At 46.5% G+C, this 22,810-nt stretch overlaps 2 protein-coding genes across 3 annotated transcripts in view; both read left to right on the top strand.

The window, feature by feature from the left end:
- Nucleotides 1–5,443: 5,443 nt before the first annotated feature.
- Nucleotides 5,444–9,960, top strand: hrh1 (histamine receptor H1; the record flags this gene model as incomplete). The annotated part of the gene is made up of 2 exons (XM_083669226.1): nt 5,444–5,531; nt 8,192–9,960. Exon 2 carries the CDS (start codon nt 8,314–8,316, stop codon nt 9,958–9,960), a length of 1,647 nt encoding a protein of 548 aa, XP_083525352.1. The 5' UTR covers nt 5,444–5,531; nt 8,192–8,313.
- Nucleotides 9,961–11,722: 1,762 nt separating this feature from the next.
- The window catches only part of atg7 (ATG7 autophagy related 7 homolog), a 28,855-nt gene continuing 17,767 nt past the window's right edge, over nt 11,723–22,810 (top strand). The window contains exons 1-13 of one of the 2 annotated variants that reach the window (XM_083667841.1): nt 11,723–11,786; nt 11,910–12,411; nt 13,187–13,385; nt 13,679–13,733; nt 14,188–14,305; nt 14,490–14,567; nt 14,662–14,778; nt 16,288–16,434; nt 17,513–17,601; nt 18,028–18,149; nt 19,208–19,298; nt 20,454–20,598; nt 22,801–22,810. The exon at nt 22,801–22,810 is cut by the window's right edge and continues 149 nt beyond it. In XM_083667841.1, the coding sequence (XP_083523967.1) occupies nt 13,220–13,385; nt 13,679–13,733; nt 14,188–14,305; nt 14,490–14,567; nt 14,662–14,778; nt 16,288–16,434; nt 17,513–17,601; nt 18,028–18,149; nt 19,208–19,298; nt 20,454–20,598; nt 22,801–22,810 (1,138 nt within the window). In that variant the 5' untranslated portion in view covers nt 11,723–11,786; nt 11,910–12,411; nt 13,187–13,219. Of the gene's footprint in view, nt 11,787–11,909; nt 12,412–13,186; nt 13,386–13,678; nt 13,734–14,187; nt 14,306–14,489; nt 14,568–14,661; nt 14,779–16,287; nt 16,435–17,512; nt 17,602–18,027; nt 18,150–18,349; nt 18,376–19,207; nt 19,299–20,453; nt 20,599–22,800 lie in introns of those variants that run through there. The other variant, XM_083667842.1, reaches the window with a different exon arrangement.

Here is a 22,810-nt window from a genome sequence, read left to right on the forward strand (position 1 = left end):
GCAGGGCCCAGGGTGGAGGGGGGGTAGCAGGGCCCAGGGTGGAGGGGGGGTATTGAGGCGAAGGTTAAGTTCAGGGCCTTGTCTCGCTGTGGCTCTGGACGTGTTGTCTGACTGCCACCATTGTTGGCAGGGGTGTGGGGTGTGGGGGGTGGGGGGTGTTTGCAGGGGGTGGGGGGTGTTGGCAGGGGGGTGGGGGGTGTTGGCAGGGGTGTGGGGGGTCCTGAATGACCCGACAACCACAACCACAACAACTGGGTTAGTGTCTGCTCGGCCTTCTTGACTGTGTGTGTGTATGTGTGTGTGTGTGTGCTCAGCCTTCTTGACTGTGTGTGTGTGTGTGTGTGTGTGTAAGTGTGTAAGTGTGTGTGTGTGTGTGTGTGTGTGTGTGTGTGTGTGTGTGTGTTTGTGTGTGTATGTGTGTGCTCAGCCTTCTTGACTGTGTGGGGTCTTCTAAAGAAGCTGAAACTGTTAATGGCGAGGCTGTAGGCCTGTGTAGGCCGGCCTGGTAGGCCTGTGTGTGTGTGTGTGTGTGTGTGTGTGTGTGTGAGTGTTTGTGTGCTGAACGGGGCCTTTCTTTACTGCACTGCATTACTCTTCATTAGAGACACTTGACTGGCTCTGTCCATTCCAGGCCAATCCCGGGAACAGGTCAATCAACACACCCACCGCCCCCGCCCCCCCCCCCCCCCCTCTGTCTCAGCTCTGTCTCTGCCCCCCACCCCACCCCCCCCCCCTCTGTCTCAGCTCTGTCTCTGCCTCTGAATACCAACTGAGAGGCTAAATGGAAATTAGCATCTGAAAATTGCACCTCGACATCTTGACGTTTTTTGTCTCTGTATTCAAATATCGTCATGGGGTTTAGTAAGGTACACAAATATGCTTTTGAACAGCCTCCTTTGTGGTGGTTTATATGGTGTCATTGGACTTGGAATGGAGTTGGCAGTTTAGAACAGAGTCACACTATTTCGGCTGAGGAGAAAGCACAACAATGAGAATTCCACCAGCAAACTGACCACAAGAATGATACAATGTTACAACTGGAACTAAACTCCGCCTGCATCTATGAAATCTACACATTCTGTATGCTATGCATATTATAATGAAACACCTATTGTTGTCAATATACAGTATGTTTTAACTGCTCGTTCCCACCTATCTGACTGTAACTTCTGTTGAATTTTCACATTTAGATTTGAAAGGCAAATCCATTTGTCATTTACAGGGTCCTTTATGTGCAGTAACTAGTTCTGATTAATCATTGACTGCGATCAGTAGGTTTCTATCCTGGAATCAATACTCTCTGATGAACAATTACGCCTGACTGTGTGTGTGTGTTTGTGTTTGTGTGTACATGTGTGTGTGTGTGTGTGTGTGTGTGTGTGTGTGTGTGTGTGTGTGTGTGTGTGTCTGCATGTGTGCGTGTGTGTGTGTGTGTGTGTGTGTGTGTGTGTGAGAGAGAACAGAGGAAGTGGAAGAGAGAATTGGAGAGAAGGGGGGAGAGAGGGACAATCCCTGTGAGTGTGATTTGCATATCTGTGGTTGATTTATATCAGCCCTGGGGTTACAAAACTGCCTCTTCCCTCCCCAGGAGTCAAACAATGGCTCTCCCCCTTCCTTCTTCACCAATCACAATTACTTCAAACTATATACTATTTTTAGGGAAATCTCAGTAATAGCTGATATATACATAGGGTCAACCAAGAAAATAACTTTAACATTTGCATAATACAAATTCTAGGTGAGGAGCCCGGGGGCGGTGTGTAATGGAATCTCAGCCTTGCTATGAAGCACTGTTATCCTCCAGGTGGGTCTGGGACAAGATGGAGGTCTTTTACATATTGATGAAAATTATATTCTTCATTTTACTTTCATCTCCATCTTTTGCCTCCACTGCCTCCTGGTCTGAATCTGGGGCCGTTTCGAACAATTGAATTTGAGGAGGAGGAGGAGATGAGGGTGGTATCTCATCAGCGCCTATAGCAAGCTTTATCTCTGAGCGTGAGAGAGAGAGAGAGAGAGAGTGAGAGAGAGAGAGAGAGAGAGAGAGAGAGAGAGAGAGAGAGAGAGAGAGAGAGAGAGAGAGTGAGAGAGAGAGAGAGAGGAGTTTTCAGAGTTTCAGCGTCCCCAGTAAGGATGGAGGAGGGGGTTGTTGTATTTAGTGAAGGGAGCCTATAGGGTGAGAGAAGATTACATAACTGCCCCCCTCCCCCCCTCACATGCAGGGCTATGTGACTACCAAATGACAGCAAGAGAGAGAGAGAGAGAGAGAGAGAGAGAGAGAGAGAGAGAGAGAGAGGGAGAGAGAGAGAAAGAGAGGGGGGAGAGGGAAATCAAGAGATGGGGGGACAGAGAGAGAATGTTGAGGGATTGAAAGAGAGGGGGGTGAGAGAGAGAGGGGGGGGGTGAAAGAGAGAGAGAGGGGGGTGAGAGAGAGAGCGAGAGAGAGAGGGGGGGGTGAAAGAGAGAGAGAGGGGGGGGGGTGAAAGAGAGAGAGAGAGACAGAATGAGGGAGTGAGAAAGATCAAAAGGCTTCTTAAAAGAAAGAGCAAGATGAGAAGGAGGAGGATGTGTGAAGACCGCCCCTGTCACTCAACTCTGGTCATTTAGCACTGAGGAGATTCCAACTGAAGCCTCTAATATGACACCTGACAAATGCCAGTCAGACACAGCTGGATGTGTATAGAGTGCTGACATTTAATAACGACTTCTAACCAAAACCCTCATCTAAATGCAGATTTTAGACCCTATTTCGGACCCGCCTGATAAAAACATGTTAAAAAAAATGTAAAAAAAAGAAAAAACAGACAGAAAATGCTTTGTAGACTGGGACAATGTAAACCATTGAAACGGAAAACATGATCATTTATAACACTCTGAACATTAGTCATTGTGTCAAGTCCCATTCTACAGACAACGTGAGTGTGTTTGTCCAAGTTCTATCTGTTCTCAATAGACGTTCATCTCTTTGAGTGCATGACCAACAGCCTCCACCAGGTGTCAGTATAGGCCTTCTGGTGGCGCTGTTGTGAGGGACAGCTCTCCTACAGGAGTAACAGCGTGCATTAGAGTACAGTACTAACAAAATCGTAGAGTTTAATTTCCTTGGTTTCTGATTTGCTGAATGGTTTAGAATTAAAAAAAAAAAAAAAAAAAAAAAACGTCTAAAAGAACATAATTTCGTTATTAGGCTGACATGAGCTCCATCTTTTCATTTCGCAATTGACCATTGTGTTAAAGGGGGCATCTGTACAGAGTGTTGCCTACCCAGTAATTTGACCAAATGAGCTGAGGCCTGGTCCATGGCCCTTCTATATACCACAGGGCCAACCTGAGCTCCACTACACTGGTTCCATGTCCTTCTAACATGGGCCTTCCCAGCACAGCTTAGCTCGGTTCGGCTCACTACTGAAGAGTCTCTCTGACCCTAGTTGTTTAATGTGTGTGTGTGTGTGTGTGTGTGTGTCTACGTGTGGTGTGTGTGTCTATGTGTGGTGTGTGTGTGTGTGTGTGTCTACGTGGTGTGTGTGTGTGTGTGTGTGTGTATATGTGTCTATGTGTGGTGTGTGTGTGTGTGTGTGTGTGTCTACGTGGTGTGTGTGTGTGTGTGTGTGTGTGTGTATATGTGTCTATGTGTGGTGTGTGTGTGTGTGTGTGTGTGTCTACGTGTGGTGTGTGTGTCTATGTGTGGTGTGTGTGTGTGTGTGTGTGTGTGTGTTGTCTGTACAGTAGCATGACCAGATTATTCATCCAGTAAACCAACATCACCACTCCCAGCCTCGGCAGGACGCCCACCCAGCTGTCCTAATGTAGGATGGAGAAGGAAATGACATCACTTCTGACAGGAATGAGATTATGTGGTATTATCTGTACCAGAGCCTGACAGACAGACAGGTACAGGTGCAGGTACAGGTGTATGTACAGGTGTATGTGCAGGTGCAGGTGCAGGTGCAGGTGCAGGTGCAGGTGCAGGTGCAGGTGCAGGTGTATGTGTAGGTACAGGTGCAGGTACAGGTACAGTTGCAGGTACAGGTGCAGGTGCAGGTACAGGTGCAGGTGCAGGTGCAGGTGCAGGTGTATGTGTAGGTACAGGTGCAGGTACAGGTACAGTTGCAGGTGCAGGTACAGGTGCAGGTGCAGGTGCAGGTGCAAGTGTGTGTGTGTGTGTGTGTGTGTGTGTACGTGTGTGTGTGCGTTTGTGCATGCGTGTGTGTATGTGTGTGTCTGTCTGTCTGTGTCTGTGTCTGTGTGTGTGTGTGTGTGTGTGTGTGTGTGTGTGTGTCTGTGTCTGTGTGTGTGTGTGTCTGTGTGTGTGTGTGTGTGTGTGTGTGTGTGTGTGTGTCTTGATCAGGATATAAAGGCATAAACTGTTTCTAGGTCTACTGTTTTATTTACAGCATTTCAAAGTGAGGTGAAATTTATTCAGAGGAGACCTTTAGATATATCTCAAGGACCAAGCTGAAGTGTCAATTACTGATCAGGAGCACAGATCATTCATTAGGCTACAATTACCATGTCAAGTGGATGTAAATCTGTGCTTCTTTATTGGTTGTGATCTGGCCTCTCCAGTAGTGGAGGCCGAAATCGGAGGACTCATTGTAATGCATGGGACAGAATGAGGAATGGTATCAAACACACATGGAATGGTATCGAACATACGTGTTTGATATCATTTCTCATTCCGTTCAATGCATTACAATGAGCCTGTCCTCCGATTTCTGCCTCTACCGGAGGACGGGCTCATTGTAATACATATAACAGAATCAGGAATGGTTCAAACAGTTTGACACCATTCTCCTTCTGTTCCATGCAGGATGGCATCTTATTGTATGGTGTAAAGATGTGACAGAGGAGATTTGATTAGCTGCATTAATCATGTGTGTGGTTTGATAAACGCTATTGTTCAGTATGTATAAGGAGGTATTGTTCTGTATTCAAGCGCCATCATTTTGAGCCATTCAAATTCACCTTAACTGAATCGCTGAATAATACATGTTTTTGTTTCCACAATTTCAGCTTTTGTCCACAGTTCAGTTGTATCAGTAAAAGGGACACGATCACAGTTTTATCACAAAATCCAGAAATCTAATTTAGACTAGAGTTGCCAGTATAATAAACACCACTCACAAACGGTGATGGATGTATAGTGTCATGTGAATTACAGCAGATTCCACTTGAAGTTCCTCTGTTAAAAAAAAAGATGGGAAGAACCATACAAAAACTCCAGCAAGTAGGGATGCTGAGGTCCCCAAGCGAAACGAGCGTGTTCTGCATCATTTACGAATAATGGTGTAGTTTTTCTTTTCTGTTTGGAGAAGTGATATGCTGAATAGAAGTCGATTTTTTGTAGTCAAGACGCGCGCGAAGAAGAAGAAGGGAGTCGAGGAGTCAAGGTGGGTTCAGACCGCACGCGCGCAACGTTCTTCTTAGGCTTAATTCCTGGAAACTGATGTACAGTATTTATAGTCAACAATCATATTTCTCAAATCCCGAGGTTTCAAGATCGGTGTCATCAGAGGTTTCACTTCTTCACGGTAAGTCCCTAAGATATAGATAAATAGATATGTTGCTTATTTGTGAATTGCAATACAAATAGATAGTCAAACAATTGTGAACAGTTTCACAACAAACGATCAGTTGACGGTAGTGTCTTAACCTGCAGTACATTACCTTATCATCTTGTACGTTACACTACAGACTTTATTTGCAGTTCGTTCTTTTCTGAATTGTCGATGTAACTTCGGTTTCTGACCAATAATCAACCACTATATAAAGATGTATAAGGTAGGTGTAATGGACAATGTTAAGGAAAGAGAAACACGTTTCTATAGTTGTTCATGAGTGACCAAAAAGTATTACTCTGGATATTCTACAGGTGGTATACTTAATGCATAGCTTCTCTTAGCGCTTGGAGTTCACATTTCGTTAAGGGGTTTGTAAGCTAAGTGTCAATTGAATATGTTGTATGATATGAAAGATGATAAACCACACAATTAAATGTCAAGAAAAAATCGTCTAGAATAAGTCTAAATGTCCTTTACATACTAAGTCTAAGTTTAGGACATCTTATATAAGGCTATGCAAGGATGCAGCTACTAAAAACACTAGATATTTACCCACACACAGTCAGACACACAGACATGCACACACACGCACACACATACACCCAAGGGGTTAGGTTAGAATACCTCTGGGGGATGGAACACCTCTGAAATACTTTTTAATCAAAATGAGTGATGTGTCATATGCACTAGCATTCAGCTCTAAAAACTGAACCAAGCTTTTCATGATATGTGATGACCTCATCTCTCTACTGAAGTAGGCTATATAGACATGGGATTACCTGAGATGATTACTTATGGTTTAAGTGGTGACACTATGTGATTGAGTGTGCAATACAAAGTGAAGGAATTGTCCATTGTCTAAGGGAATCAAGCCAGTTTCATTGTCTTTGGGGATACAAGACGTATTGCGAATGTCACACTTAGCTGGAAGTCCTGGTGAGAGCCTGCATATATCCCTATACACTCCAGGTGTTTCATTACACACACACAGGCCCGCACGCATGCACCGAGACACACACACACACACACACACACACCAACACACAAACACCGACACTGAGACACACACCGACACCGACACCGACACCAACACACACTGACACCCACACCCACACCCACACACCCACACACACCCACACACACACACCCACCCACCCACCCACCCACCCACACACACACACACACACACACACACACACACCCACCCACCCACCCACACACACACACACACACACACACACACACACACACACACACAGGCTCAGAGAACTGTGTTGCTGTTTGCTCTCGTCCAGTCTGAATGCCAGGGTGGCAGCCACCTGGCTTGGGTGTGGACGTACAGTGACAGTATTCAGTGATTGAACAAATACAATAAAGCTGGCTAGGCTACACCCTGTGTGATGAGACCAATAAACAGGCGTGGGTGTGAATATGTGGGGTCAGTGAGAGGGCAAGACAAAGTCTATAAACCACAGAGTGTAGCATAGGATAAGCCGCAGAGTGTAGCATAGCATAAGCCACAGAGTGTAGCATAGCATAAGCCGCAGAGTGTAGCATAGCATAAGCCGCAGAGTGTAGCATAGCATAAGCCACAGAGTGTAGCATAGCATAAGCCGCAGACTGTAGCATATAGTAGCATAAGACATTTATATTTCTATAATTCAACATTTAAGCCAATATTCACTCTCTGCTGTGTCTTAGAGATGGAACAATGGATCTGCCACAAATGGAGAAAAAACAATTTCATTTAGCAATGTGAAACCTCTTGATACAGTATGTGTCTGTGTCTGCCTATACTACAGAGACTGCTCCATAGCAACAGGCCAGGTCTATTTCAATCCACTTCTCTTAAATATCAATGGCCCCTACTGTTATGAGCAATCTGGGATTGGTACAGTACATCACATTTTGGAGTTTTAAATGAATGCAAAATGCCTCATGTGCTTCAACTGTCTAACCCCACCAGGACCCACATTAGAAGCTTGTTTTACCACATCGTTGTAAACAATGTAATTGTAAACAAACACTGTATACTGTAACTTCAAAACATGATTAAATCCACCTTTTTGATCTCAGGCCTTTCATCCTTTCACAGCTCTGTCTATGAATATGAGACTGGTCGCATTTCTCGCCCCATCCCTCAGCTGAGACCCGCTTTGTTATTGTTTGAATCCCAGATTGCCCCTTTAATTCCCGCAATGGAAGTCACATTAACTCACAGTAACAACAGGTTATAACATGCCAAGTCAAAGTTTATTGATCACATGCACAGGATACAGGATGTCAGTTGCACAATGAAATGCTTACTCTGCCAGCTTCCTCTGGGCTGTACTGTTACAGGGTTTCAGGCTGCTAGCTCTGGTATAACTGGTATTCTGCTCGATGAAGTGAAAAACTATTATTGAATCGAGTGTGCTTGAAAGGATCAACAGGTTAGAAGTATCGGTAAAATGTCAATGCGTTTTGTCAATGCTTTGTTCGGCACCAAGGGCACTAGAGTGGCAGATAGATGCTTTTACTTACTGGACATCTCCCATTGATCATTTGAGTGTCACTGTCTTACTCTCAGAGAAGTCCAACCCATGTTATGCTTTTGGACCAAATTAACACACTTTCTTTTGATTTTCTAGGTGTTGGCTGTCTGGGATATTGGCTCAGAGCTGGCTTACAGCAAGGCAACATGGCAGATGTCTGTTCCTGTGCCGTTTTCAACAATTACGACATCATGTGAGGACATGTGAAGCGGACTACAATGATGGAGTCTAGGTCTGAAGCGTCCATCGACGGCCAAGAATCTGATGGCTTCCCAGACAGTCATTTCAACGCCACGTGGAGAAGCGCGTGGTACGACGCCAATGTGACAGAGCAGTCCAACTCCACCGTCTCCCTCCAGGGCCACGTCAACAACGTCCTGCTAGGCGTGCTCCTGGGATCTCTGTCCCTTCTGACGGTGGTCATGAACATCCTGGTCCTCTACGCCGTGAAGAAGGAGAGGACGTTACACACCGTGGGGAACCTCTACATCGTCAGCCTGTCGGTGGCCGACCTGGCGGTGGGAGCCACCGTCATGCCTCTCAACATCGTGTATCTCCTGGAGGACGAGTGGAGACTTGGCCGCATCGTGTGCCAGTTCTGGCTGATCATGGACTACGTTGCCAGCACGGCGTCTATCTTCAGCCTGTTTATACTGTGTTTGGACCGGTACCGCTCCGTGCGGCAGCCGCTGAGGTACCTGAAGTACAGGACCAGAGGCCGAGCGAGCGTCATGATCTCGGGGGCGTGGCTTCTGTCCATGACGTGGATCGTCCCAATCCTGGGTTGGAGGTCTTTCTCTCAGGTGGGAGTAAAACCAGAGACGGAGAGTAAGTGTGACACTGATTTCCGGTTTGTCACCTGGTTTAAGGTTTTAACGGCCGTGTTCAACTTCTACATCCCCTCCATACTGATGCTGTGGTTCTACTGGAAGATCTACATGGCTGTGAGACAGCACTTCAGAGAGAGGGAGAGAATCATCAACGCATACGATTCTTTCCCCTCAAACGGGATAGGACAAAATGTGCAGAGTCCAGAAAAAAGTCATGACAGGTCTGCAAAGAAGGTCAACATGGATGTGTCAGAGTATTTTAGAAATGACAGTTTGTTAGATCAGTACACTCTAGAGCAACAAGACTACTCCAAGGATGGGAATGAGGAAGAAAGCAACGAGCCCGGATCTGACAAAAACACTACCTTAAACTCTCACCAGACCTCCTTTCTTAAGATAACAAGACATCTGCGAAAATCTACAAAAGACAATAAGAAGAGGTCCCCCTCTCAAGAAAAGGAGTCGGGCCCAGAGACCCCTTTAAAGCTGTCCTCACTGCCACTGGGCTTTCTGCATGCAGAGGACAACAATGTGCCAAAGATGTTTGTGTCGGTGAGCGACTGCCACAGCGCCGTGCCGAACTCCGTCGCTGGCGTCTGTGAGATAACCCAAATATCCGACGTCCAGAGATACACCACCATGCTGTACAACAACGATTTCAACCAATCCCTCGCCTCGCCATGGCCCGAGGAGGCGGGGGCTGAACTAGACACAGACAACGGGCTCACCCTGAAACAGACATGGCAGAAGTTCTGCGACCAATCACGTCAGCGCATCCGGAGCCTGCAGGTTCATAAGGAACACAAGGCGGCCAAGCAGCTGGGCTTCATCATAGCGGTGTTCATGATGTGCTGGATCCCCTACTTTATAGCCTTCATGGTCATGGCGTTCTGTAACGAGTGTGTCCATCACGACCTTCATATGTTCACCATATGGCTAGGTTACATCAACTCCACACTCAACCCGTTCATATACCCACTCTGCAATGACAATTTCAAAAGGGTTTTCAAGACTATCCTCCACATTCACTCATAACGGTGGACGGTAGCCAGGGGAGGCTGGTGGAGGTAGAACTCGGAGGACGGGCTCATTGCAATGCACGGAATGGAATGGGGAATGAGCCCGTCCTCCGATTTCTGCCTCCAACAGCCTCCCCTGACGGTAGCGTGAGTTTTTATTGTGCTCCTTTAACTTATGTATGCTTAAGTGACCACCCTGCGCTATCTTCACTTTGTACAACTTTTGTAAGTATTATGCATATTTATTTTAAGCCTATTGTAAATATTCTTGTACTCTATGTGTCATACTCAAAAGATCCACTGTTGAATGATGTAATGTGCTAAAGTTCTTACTTGTCGTATTCTCACAGTTTCCAATGATTGATGGTAGTTTATCCTGGCTACTGGATCTATTTGACTTTCATAAACTTCACAACAAGAATGTGTTCAGCAGCATGTTCCCACCCTAATCACACGACGTATACTCACACAGAGTAAATATCTGTATCTGTAAACCAATAACTGCCTTGGCACAACCAACACAACCTTTCCCACATTCCACGAAGCTCATGTAAGGCACGATAAGATGAGCTATTTCCAACTTTGTTGAAAACGGTCTTGGTGTACAGTACACTGGACTGCTGCATGACAATAGACACTATACATCGCATATCCATCACCGACATGCTGTAATCAATTGTACCTCATATGTATTCCAGTTGTTAATCTCCTTACCTATCGTGTTATAGACACCACATACATGCTTCCTACAGCAAGCCTAACACAATACATACAGTGCACATTGCTCATGGCCCCTTCCATATTTTGCTACTGACACACACCACTACTCATTTCATATGCACAAACACACAATGCTGTTACTCAAATACAACAGGAAGCACGTATGATAAATGATTCCAACAGCTCTGCAGAGCATCCCGGCTCTGTTTACATCGACAACGTCCGGCTCTCTCTTAAGGCTTTACAGTAGAGAGGTTTCACAAGATGAGGTGTGATCTGCATTTTTGGTCAGTGTCTGTAAAAAAAAGTTTAATAAATGTGTCAAAATGGTGTGGTTTGTTATGCATGAGCCTTAAGTAACTGGTGTTCTCCCGTAACACAAATATTTATACAACATGTTACATCTCATAAAATATTGCCTAGGCTTGTAGTTTGAGAGGGATTGTAGACTAAACATAGGGGTAAACAATTCATGATGATCTCTAAATGTAGCTCTCAAATTCCCTTTCCAATTCTATTATTTTTCTATTAATCTATTTTTATTTATTTTTTAAAATGTTGGGAATGCACACGGTGAAAACTGTTGAATTTTAATGAGCACTCTCATTGCCAGTTTGTGTCAACACATTCCTTGATCTCATCATAATCGCTAACAATCTACTTCGTGTGCCAGGGCCGTGGGATTACCTATAATAAACTGTTGTGACTCACTGATACACTGTAGTATAAATATTATCTCGGTGAAGATCTTACATCTTTGTTATTCATAGCACGCAATGCAAAACACACACAGAGCTTTTGGTCCGGCCCAGCAAACACACCTCAGGAGGCAGGTTGGGTGGACGGCGCCGGGGTGCGCTGCCTCGCCTGTTGCTTCCAACCCAACCAATAACATCAAGCGAATGGAATGAGACCCAACTCGAATATCTTCATGCCATTTGGCTAAACTGTCCTACAAAGCTGTATAGTGGCCACGTCTTCGTGTAGTGCACCTTTGTTCGTGTCCAGATGTAGTGTAGTTGTTGGAGCCGCTGTGGCACAGTAGAGTTAGGAAGTTAGAGCAGAGTAGAGTTAGGACGTTAGAGCAGAGTAGAGTTAGGACGTTAGAGCCGCTGTGGCACAGTAGAGTTAGGACGTTAGAGCCGCTGTGGCACAGTAGAGTCAGGACGTTAGAGCAGAGGAGAGTTAGGACGTGAGAGCCGCTGTGGCACAGTAGAGTTAGGACGTTAGAGCCGCAGGTCGAAGTTCATCAGACAGAAGTGTCACTGCCTTTATCAGCCGGCTAAGCTAGTTTGAGCTAGCTGGCTAGCCACCTATTAGACCTCGGCAAGGTGCTCCCTGTTGAGAGATGAGGAGTGGGGCGTACAGGTTTTTGTCAGTGTTTTCGTGCCTCATTGTTTGCGGTTTCTTGTTTCTATTTTGGTTTTTCGTGTTCTACTCTATAGTGGCTGCCCCATAAGTCTGCATTAGCTATGTAGCTAGCTAGGTAGCTAGCAACTGGTCAGGTTTGCTACTAGTGCAGTTGCAGGCGAACAGCTGTTGAGGTTGTCTTACTTTATATTTTTCAGAAGACAGACGTACACACACGTAACTAGAGAGAATCTGTTGTTTGCGCGCCGGTTCGTTACCGAAGGTAGAAGAGTTGGATTTAGTTTGACAGCTGCAGCCCCTCTGCGTCACCGCGACGTCACTGCGCGCCGTCCCACCGCGGGTCACATGATCCGAACACGGAAGTCGGCTTGTTGTGGTAAGTGTGAAATTGGCGATCCGGTAAATACATCGTAAACCAGCTTTGCCATCTGTTCACCAAATCGTATCAAGCTGCAGACGCTGTGGCGCCGCGGCATACGAGAAACGACGTGCTTTGTGTCAGTGATGTGCTTTTATACAGGCGAGCAATACAAGTAGCTGGACGCGTGTCTGTGATTGAAGCATCATGACTATTCAAGTTGCTGTCATCGTTGTCTTGGCTAGACTTACTCGCCTACTATAATAGTTGTGAATTACCATTATTACCATTATTGTGTGGTTAATGCTACATTTAGTACGATTTACACGACTAGTATGATCGTACATATGTCAAAAGGCAAACTTTCAGGCTGTCTAATGCTTTAGGTTATGTGTAGCCACATCACCATCACATGAGCTGACTCTGTGAGCCTATTGTGTAAGAGTTAGGCGGACACCTCCCTTCCTGATAAATCAAGTCTGAATGTTGTGGCTATATTCTCAAATGACTACACACACACCTTATTCTTCAGACTATATGCCAATCACACGCACACACACACACACCAGGGGAGGCTAGTGGAGGTAGAAATCGAAGGATGGGCTCATTGTAATGCATGGAATGAGAAATGGTATCAAACGATTCCTACCTCCACCAGCCTCCCCTGACACACACCCATGTATTGACCCAGTTCATTGATTTGATGTCTTCCTGTTTTGATCACCACCATTGCATGATGCTCTGCATAGCAGCCTCCCAGAGGTGGCTGACTGGCTGACTGTTTCTCTCCTAGATTGTATCAAAGCGAAGAGGACTTGAAGTCTTGATGGCTTCTGAGTCGGTTGACAATGGCGCTGCAGATCAAAAGCTGCAGTTTGCCCCCTTCTGCAGTGCCTTAGAAGCAGGATTTTGGCACCAACTCACTCAAAAGAAGCTCAATGACTATAGGCTCGATGAAAGCCCCAAAAATATCAAAGGTTATTACTACAATGGTGAGTTTGTCCAACAACAACAACAACCTGATTTAGGAGCCTTGTGGGATGTCTCCACCGTTCAGTGTTGTGGAAGGTAGACTACCTTTTGGTTTGACGGAGGTTGCAAAACTACATGCTGCACGTAATTTAGCATTTTCATAACATATTTCTAAAGTTAAATGATGAATGAATGTATTTTCAGTGGTATGAATTTGGGTTGTGTTTCGTTTAGTGTTTTGTTTACCTCCTGTAGTTTGAATGTACGGTATGTGTGTGTTCATGCCTGTAATGGAACATTGTCTTTGTGACAGGTGACCCGGTTGGCCTCCCCACCCGCCTGACTCTGGAGTTTAGTGCATTTGAGACGTAAGCATATCCTTTCTCTCTCTCTGTGGTAATGTTTCTCTCTCTCTCTCTGGTAATGTTTCTCTCTCTCTCTCTCTCTCTCTGTGGTAATGTTTCTCTCTCTGTGGTAATGTCTCTCTCTCTCTGTGGTAATGTTTCTCTCTCTCTCTCTGTGGTAATGTTTCTCTCTCTGTGGTAATATTTCTCTCTCTCTCTGTGGTAATGTCTCTCTCTGAGTGGTAATGTCTCTCTCTCTGAGTGGTAATGCCGCTTCCATCTAATGTGAGAACTGGAATGGGAGATACACACAATCAGCTACACTCACACTAAATCCATAGGAATAGAATACATGAAGACGAGTTAATAGGCCTCGTTGTGCTTCCCATTCAACTTTTTAGAATGTTTGAGCCTCTTGGAAATAAAACAGTTACTCTTGAAAGATGACAATAATGTCCGCTCTCCCTCCATCTCTCAGCGATGGGCCCACCCCGGCACGCTGCAGCCCAGCCGGTGGCACCTTGTACAACACCAACACGCTAGACGCCTTCAAAACCTCAGACAAGAAGGCTCTGCTGGAGAAAGAGGCCAAGGAAGTAAGGACAATGTTGTTTTTTTAAATTCTTGTTTTCTTGTTTATCTCTGAGGGAAACATAAAGCAAAATAGCTTTAATTTAATTTCTGATGCTATTATGATATCCTATGATTTGTTTTCATATATTTTATGTTGTATTGATTCAACTGTGCCTGTGCTGTATCTCTTGTCTGTTTAATTCACAGATATGGGACGCGATACAGTCAGGCGAAGCTTTAAAGGACCCATCTGTCCTCTGCAGATTCATTTTGGTGACTTTTGCCGTACGTAACCGACTTTCTAATCCGTTTTTTAATACCTGTATTACAGAAAGGTTTGTTCTTCTGCACTCTGACATTTTCTTTCTTTCTCTCTCAGGATTTGAAGAAATATCATTTCTACTACTGGTTCTGCTTCCCTGCTCTCTGTTTCTCTGAAGGGATCAAACTCCTGCAGCAGCCCGCCACGATAGACAAAGTATTTTCTCCTAAGCAGGTACACGATAGTAACTCTTACCTGAGATAACACCAACTGTAACACACAACACCACACAGCCACAATGTTATACAGTACCAACTGTCCTTCTGGACCCTGCTCTTCTGCTTTACTGTAACCTGTTCTAAGAAAAGATTTCTGGTTAGCATCTGTTGAGTCACTTTATACACAATAGCTTTTTTTTAGAACCTTTTCTGGGAAAGTTCTGGAGTGTGTCAGGTTCACGGCACACAGGGGACACAGATAAGGTGAGTCAGGAAGAGTCTTCAAGATAAACGAAGAGGTCAACCTGAAGTTGAAAGATTGTCGGATTACTCGGAAAGGCCCAGACAGATTTTTATTTATTTATCGGTGTAAATATGTGTCAACAAAGTGTTCACTAGCCCTGCCGTTACTGTAAACCTGGTAAAACCTGCTCAGTTATTGCATGTCGGCGGTGGTTCAGGTGGAGAATTCATCTCACAGCAAGAGTGTGTGGCGTTCATGTTCGTTAGGTTTGGAGTTACGTCACGTTAGTCAGCACCTTTATTTGGGTGTGCGTTCCCTATTCTCTCATCTTAAACTGTTGCATGTCAACACAGTTCCAGTCGATAGTATGTTGATAGTTTGAGTAGACCACATCCTCTCTCCCTCTCCTCTCCAAAACCGCTCACAGAAAAAAAGGTTGTTGCTCAAATTTGTTTCTTTGTTTCAAACAATCATTGAACCCATCCAACAAACACCAACATCTAATCTTAAAAGTATTTACCATATTTGTTTTAAAGTAATGAGAGAACAGACCATTTGCTCAGTAATGAAAGTGAAAGTGACACTGGCTTGGGAGGCAGTAGGAGGAGGCCTGGTGTGGCTCCACCGGCTTATTGACTAAACACATTTCCATGCAGGATTTATTGGAATATCTGCGCAATGTTTGGTCGGATCACGCCCTGAGCTTGTGATGTGAGCGGTATTGGAGCGAGGCTCATACGGGCCTTTCCATTCAGGCCCATACTTTCATACAATATACAAAAAATAGTCATCGTTTTCTAACAAAGTCTTAATATACTGTTATGACTATAGAAGTGTTACTCCACGGGCATTCAAGCCACTAGAGCAACTACATGTCCAGTTTAACCAGTCAAAGTCATGTTTTAATATATTGCCCCCTGTTGGTTGTAACATGGTTAGGGGGTCAGACAGTCACCACTCGTCAGACTAACCTCCACACCCACCTTTTTAGAGCAGCTTACGGTTGCCCTTAGCAACTCCCCTTCCCTGCCTTTCCCCACTCATCATTCATGTGGAGATGATTGTGTCCCCATATGCCTTTATTTATGTTCTGTGTTTTGTTAATGTGTTTTGTTTTTATATGATGTACAGTCGTGTTTTGAGACCTTGGTGAAAATGCACTTTAAAACAAAACGAAAAACTTGAACCTTCCCTTACACAGGCATCAAGCTAACAGAGCAACTCCATGTAAAGTGGAACCAGTGAAAGTCTTGTATTGGATGCGTGTTGTTGTTCCTCCAGATCACGGCCCTCCAGGAAGCCTATGACGGCCTCTGCTCTCGGACCGAGACCACTGCAGTCCCCTACTTCCTGGTTAAGTACACGGAGGACGCTGTACTGGTGGCTCCACTGGCAGACTGGAACACATTCTTCACTGATCTGAAGAAGGTAACACACACACACACACACACACACACACACACACACACACACACATACACACACGCAGACGCAGAAAGACACACACACAGACACACACATGCAGACGCAGAAAGACACACACACAGACGCAGAAAGACACACACACACACACACACACAGAGTGAGAGAGACACACACATACAAATATAATTTGCTGCCAGTGGAAACAAGATAATCCAACTTTATTAAACCATCTCATACACACACACACACACACACACACACACAGTGACAGACAGACAGACACACACACACACACACACACACACATACACACACACACACACACACACACACCATGTGCTGCCAGCGGGAACAACATAATCCAACTTTATTAAACCATCTGTTCCAAAGGAAATGTTTCCTCCACTCTCCTCTCAGCTCCCACAGGCGTCGCCCAAACTCACAGAGTCATGATTACAGGTTACAGCCAACCAGAGTCATGATTACAGGTTACAGCCAACCAGAGTCCTGTTTACAGTTTACAGCCAACCAGAGTCCTGTTTACAGGTTACAGCCAACCAGAGTCATGATTACAGCCAACCAGAGTCCTGTTTACAGGTTACAGCCAACCAGAGTCATGATTACAGGTTACAGCCAACCAGAGTCCTGTTTACAGCCAACCAGTCATGTTTACACTTTACAGCCAACCGGATTCCACAAACACCAATCAGGACTGACTAGGTTAAAGTTGTATTGCTACCTCACCTCACCTCACCTCACCTTACCCTTGGCTTGCTGTATCACGGTGTGTGTGTGTGTGTGTGTGTGTGTGTGTGTGTGTGTGTGTGTGTGTGTGTGTGTGTGTGTGTGTGTGTGTGTGTGTGTGTGTGTGTGTGTGTGTGTGTGTGTGTGTGTGTGTGTCTCTCTATGTGTCTCTGTGTGAGTGTGTATGTCTGTGTGTCTCTGTGTGAGTTTGTATGTCTCTGTGTGAGTGTGTGTGTCTCTGTGTGAGAGTGTATGTCTGTGTGTGTGTCTGCTTCTGCTCCTCTGTGCGTGCGTGTGCGTGCGTGTGACTAATGCGTGTGCGTGTGTGGCTTCACAGGTAACCGTGGGCGTCTACGACCCCTGCACCCTATCCCAGCATCCCGGCTGGCCTCTGAGGAATCTGCTGGTCCTCATCGCCAGCCGATGGTACGACCTCCGTCCCTAAACACTCCTTACTCACTCCCACCTGACTGGGTGTTTCTAGATACACGATTATCTATCCCAGTTAAAACTTGTAGTAGTGACCATTAACTTTCTGTACAGTGTGGCAGTTGGAGACACATTCTCAACACCATCATGAATCATCGGGATGCTATCATCTCATGTTTGTACTGTAGTAACAAATCTCTTGGACATGCCAGTAAAACTGTCTCTGCCTTGATGAATAGTGAAATTAATGTACTAAGTAAGTACAAGTAATAATAACCTCAGATAACTTGCATTCTTGCTCATGACACTAACTATGGCTAGTCAATTTCAACAGAATTGTGTTTGTGTTTGTGTGTGTGTGTGTGTGTGTGTGTGTGTGCGTGTGTGTGTGTGTGTGTGTGTGTGTGTGTGTGTGTGTATCAGGGGAGCGGAGCTGGACGTGGTGGAGGTCCTCTGCTTCAGAGACAGGACTCTACAGGGGTCTCGGTCCATCAAGCACAGCATCTTCCTCCAGGTCAAACTACCACAGCTGTCACTCAACTCAGGTAACCCCCCCCCCCCCCCCAACCAGGTCAAACTACCACAGCTGTCACTCAACTCAGGTAACCCCCCCCCCCCCCCCCCAACCAGGTCAAACTACCACAGCTGTCACTCAACTCAGGTAACCCCCCCCCCCCCCCCCCCCAACCAGGTCAAACTACCACAGCTGTCACTCAACTCAGGTAACCCCCCCCAACCAGGTCAAACTACCACAGCTGTCACTCAACTCAGGTACCCCCCCCAACCAGAGGAAAGGGAGAGGGATGAGAGGAGAGAGAGGAAAGGGAGAGGGATGAGAGAGGAAAGGGAGAGGGATGAGAGAGGAAAGGGAGGAAAGGGAGAGGGATGAGAGAGGGATGAGAGGAGAGAGAGGAAAGGGAGAGGGATGAGAGAGGAGAGAGAGGAAAGGGAGAGGGATGAGAGAGGGATGAGAGGAGAGAGAGGAAAGGGAGAGGGATGAGAGGAGAGAGAGGAAAGGGAGAGGGATGAGAGAGGAGAGAGAGGAAAGGGAGAGGGATGAGAGAGGAGAGAGAGGAAAGGGAGAGGGATGAAAGCAATATAAATGTTAATGGAGCAGCCAGCCACCAGCAGCTGTGAGGGGGGGGGGGGGTGTTCATTAACCTCCTGCGTTGTTTCCTCTCTGTGGACCTTGCTAATGCATTGCATTGTTATCATCCTCGACCATGACCCAGTTTTCAGAACACAGGCTAAATGTCATGGTCTTTTACTGATTCATGTGGGTATTAAAGATGACGGAATCAAGAGTCTTTTAGATAGATTTAGAAAAGCCAGCCGTATTGTCGTTGACGTCACTGAAGACTCAGATGAAAGATCATCAGAGTCAGGGGAGGCCGGTGGAGGTAGAAATCGGAGGATGGGCTCATTGTGATGGATGCACGGAAAGGAATGAGGAATGGCGTCATGTGTTTGATACCGTTCCTCATTCCGTTCCATGCATTACAAGGAGCCCGTCCTCCGATCTCTACCTCCACCAGCCTCCCCTGATCAAAGTGTGTGTGATTAACATGTGTATTGTGTATATGTTTTATGGTTGTTTATCCAGAGTGTCCTAAGACTGTGGGCTGGGAGAAGAACCCAAAGGGGGCCATGGGGCCCAGGATGGTCAACCTCAGTGAATGTATGGACCCTAAAAGGTACTGGACCCTCTCTGCCTCTCTGTCTCTGTCTGTCTCTCTCTCTGTCTCTGTCTGTCTCTCTGTCTGTCTCTGTCTCTCTGTCTCTCTCTCTGTCTCTGTCTCTTCTCTATCTCTGTCTCTCTATCTCTGTCTCTCTCTCTCTGTCTCTCTGTCTCTCTATCTCTGTCTCTCTCTGTCTCTCTATCTCTCTATCTCTGTCTCTCTATCTCTGTCTCTCTCTGTGTCTCTCTGTGTCTCTCTGTCTCTCTCTGTCTCTCTCTGTCTCTCTCTCTGTCTCTCTATCTCTGTCTCTCTATCTCTGTCTCTCTATCTCTGTCTCTCTATCTCTGTCTCTCTCTGTCTCTCTCTGTCTCCCTCTGTCTCTCTGTAGCTCTGCCTCCCCCGTCTGCAGTGGATAAATCCAACTCCTAAAGCTCTGAAAAAATGTGTCCTGACAACATGATGTACTGTCTTAACATTCTGGGCCAGTTGCCTGGTCACAGGTGAAGCCAAGGTCTAGACTAAATCACACTTAAGATTTGGCTTTTTAGTCCAGGGCCATGTTTCAGTATTCTCAAATGGGCAACTGGCCCGTAATGTTCATACTTGGTGTGATTTATGTACTGTAGGTCCACACACTCACATGTTAGGGCATTAGATGTTGCCGAGGGTGGATAAAGTTGGCCAAATTGTCAACATTCTAGAGTGCCAAGGGTGACTTTATTTCAAAATGCATGAATTACGATGGTTCATTTTGTAGCCAATCAAAGTATTGTTGCTAGATAAGTACCACATAAAACACTTGGCACTCTAGGTGGTGAGTGTTCCAGAATCCTTTGCCAGTTTAACTGTCCCATACGGTCCATCACCTTTAAACTGTCACACACATCACCTTTAAAAGCATTTGGTTGTTTTTAAAGTTGTCATATTCAAGCTTTATTGTGTTTTTTAAGCAATGAAATGTCTATGCTTTGTAATAGACTAGTATGACTTTAAGATTGCCTGGTTTGTGTCATGGGCCTACATTAATACAGTATCTCATGTCTACTGTATGTATGTGTCTGTGTGTCAGACTCATGTGTAATATGTTGTGTCTGTGTGTCAGACTCATGTGTAATATGTTGTGTCTGTGTGTCAGACTCATGTGTAATATGTTGTGTCTCTGTGTGTCAGACTTGCAGAGTCGTCTGTGGACCTGAACCTGAAGCTGATGCGTTGGAGGCTGGTGCCGTCTCTGGACCTGGACAAGGTGACCTCCACCAAGTGTCTGCTGCTGGGAGCCGGGACCCTGGGCTGCAACGTGGCCCGGACCCTCATGGTGAGGACCAGGGAGGCGCGGGAATACTGGAGATGAAGAGAATGTCTTGACTGAAATCCTGGGGGTGGGGCTAAGGGGTTAGGGGCTATGGGAGTAGGGACTAAGGGGTTAGGGGCTATGGGGCTAAGGGGTTAGGGGCTATGGGGTTAGGGGCTATGGGGGTAGGGACTAAGGGCTAAGGGGTTAGGGGCTAAGGGGTTAGGGGCTATGGGGGTAGGGACTAAGGGCTAAGGGGTTAGGGGCTATGGGGGTAGGGACTAAGGGGTTAGGGGCTAAGGGGTTAGGGGCTATGGGGGTAGGGACTAAGGGGTTTGGGGCTAAGGGGTTAGGGGCTATGGGGGTAGGGACTAAGGGGTTAGGGGCTATGGGGCTAAGGGGTTAGGGGCTATGGGGGTAGGGGCTTGGGGCTAAGGGGGTAGGGACTAAGGGGTAAGGGCTAGGAGGTAGCGGGGAGGGTCTATGGGCTTGGAAGTAGGGGCTAGGGTGTAGGGGCTAGGGTGTAGGGGCTTGGGGGTAGGGGCTAGGGTGTAGGGGGTAGGGCGCTTGGCACTAGGGAGTAGGGGCTTGGGGCTAGCGGGTAGGGGGTAAGGGCTAGGGGGTAAGGGGTAGGGGGTAAGGGGTAGGGGGTAGGGGTGGATTTGGCACTAACACTTGTGAAACTTTCATGTGTGTAACTTAACTCCCCATCAAACTGATTGTCAAGCTTCCTCTGCTCCTTCTTAACTGTGTGTGTGTCGGGCTGGGTTAGCCGTGCTACGTTTAGCAGACGCCTTTATCTAAAGAGACTTACAACAAATACATTTGTTTAAGTAAGTGAATCATCTATCCAACAGTCATCATAAGATAAAGTAATCTGTGGTAGAACCAGGGGCCATTGGCAGTCACAATGGTAGAAGAAGGAAGAATTACTTTTTTTTTTTTTTTTTTTTTTTACAGGAGAGAAACTTGTACAGGGGGGTAGTGGGGGTGAAGAGGTCTTTAGGAGGGACAGCTAAGATGTACTTTAGGAGGGACAGTTAAGCAGTGGGAAGCTCGTTCCACCAGCAGGGCGCCAGGACAGCGAAAAGCCGTGACCGAGTAGCATGGCTGCTGCATCCACGTAGAGGTGGCGGTGCCAGGCAGCCAGCCGAGGTGGAAGAGCGGAGTGATCGGGCAGGGGTTTGGGGGCTAACCATTGCTTGCAAGTAGGGAGGGGCTGGTCCCTTTGCCGCCTGGTAGGCGAGCACCAGGGTCTTGAATCTGATGCGAGCTGCTACCGGGAGCCAGTGAAGGGTGTGAAGGAGGGGGGTGACATGGGGGAATTTGGGGAGATTGAACACCAGACGGGCGGCAGCATTCTGGATGAGCTGCAGAGACCTGATGGTGGAGGCGGGGAATCCGGCCAAGAGTGCGTTGCAGTAGTCAAGGCGAGAGATCAGTGTTTGGACCAAAAGTTGTGCTGCTTCTCTGGTGAGGAATGGACGTATCCTTCTGATGTTGTAGAGGAAGAATCTACAGGAGCGTGCTGTCGCTGTGATGTTCGCCACACAGGATAAGGGGTTGTCTGTATGGGAGGAGGTCACAGTAGAGAACTCTACTGTGATGGAGAAGTCTTGGAGAGGGCAGGCTTTCTTTCCCCGGGAGGAAGAGCAGATCAGTCTTGTTAAGGTTGAGCTTGAGGTGGTGGGCTGACATCCAAGCAGAAATGTCTGCAAGACATGCAGAAACACGTGTTGCCACCTGTGAGTCAGAAGGGGGGAAAGAGAGAAAGAGCTGAGTGTCATCTGCGTAGCAGCGGTAGGAGAAACCATGTGTGTCTAGGGCTGGGTTAACCGTGTGTGTGTGTGTGTGTGTGTGTGTGTGTGTGTGTGTGTGTGTGTGTGTGTGTGTGTGTGTGTGTGTGTGTGTGTGTGTGTGTGTGTGTGTGTGTGTGTGTGTGTGTGTGTGTGTGTGTGTGTGTGTGTGTGTGTGTGTGTGTGTGTGTGTGTGTGTGTGTGTGTGTGTAGGGCTGGGTTAACTGTCTGTCCTTGTGTCTAGTACTGGGTTAACCGTGTGTGTGTGTGTGTAGGGCTGGGTTAACCGTGTGTGTGTGTGTGTAGGGCTGGGTTAACCGTGTGTGTCTAGGGCTGGGCTAACCATGTGTGTGTAGGGCTGGGTTAACTGTCTGTCCTTGTGTCAAGTACTGGGTTAACGGTGTGTGTGTGTGTGTGTGTGTGTGTGTAGGGCTGGGGTG

Source organism: Argentina silus (genome assembly GCF_951799395.1).
Source record: "Argentina silus genome assembly, chromosome: 4".
NCBI classification, from domain to species: Eukaryota; Metazoa; Chordata; class Actinopteri; order Argentiniformes; family Argentinidae; genus Argentina; species Argentina silus.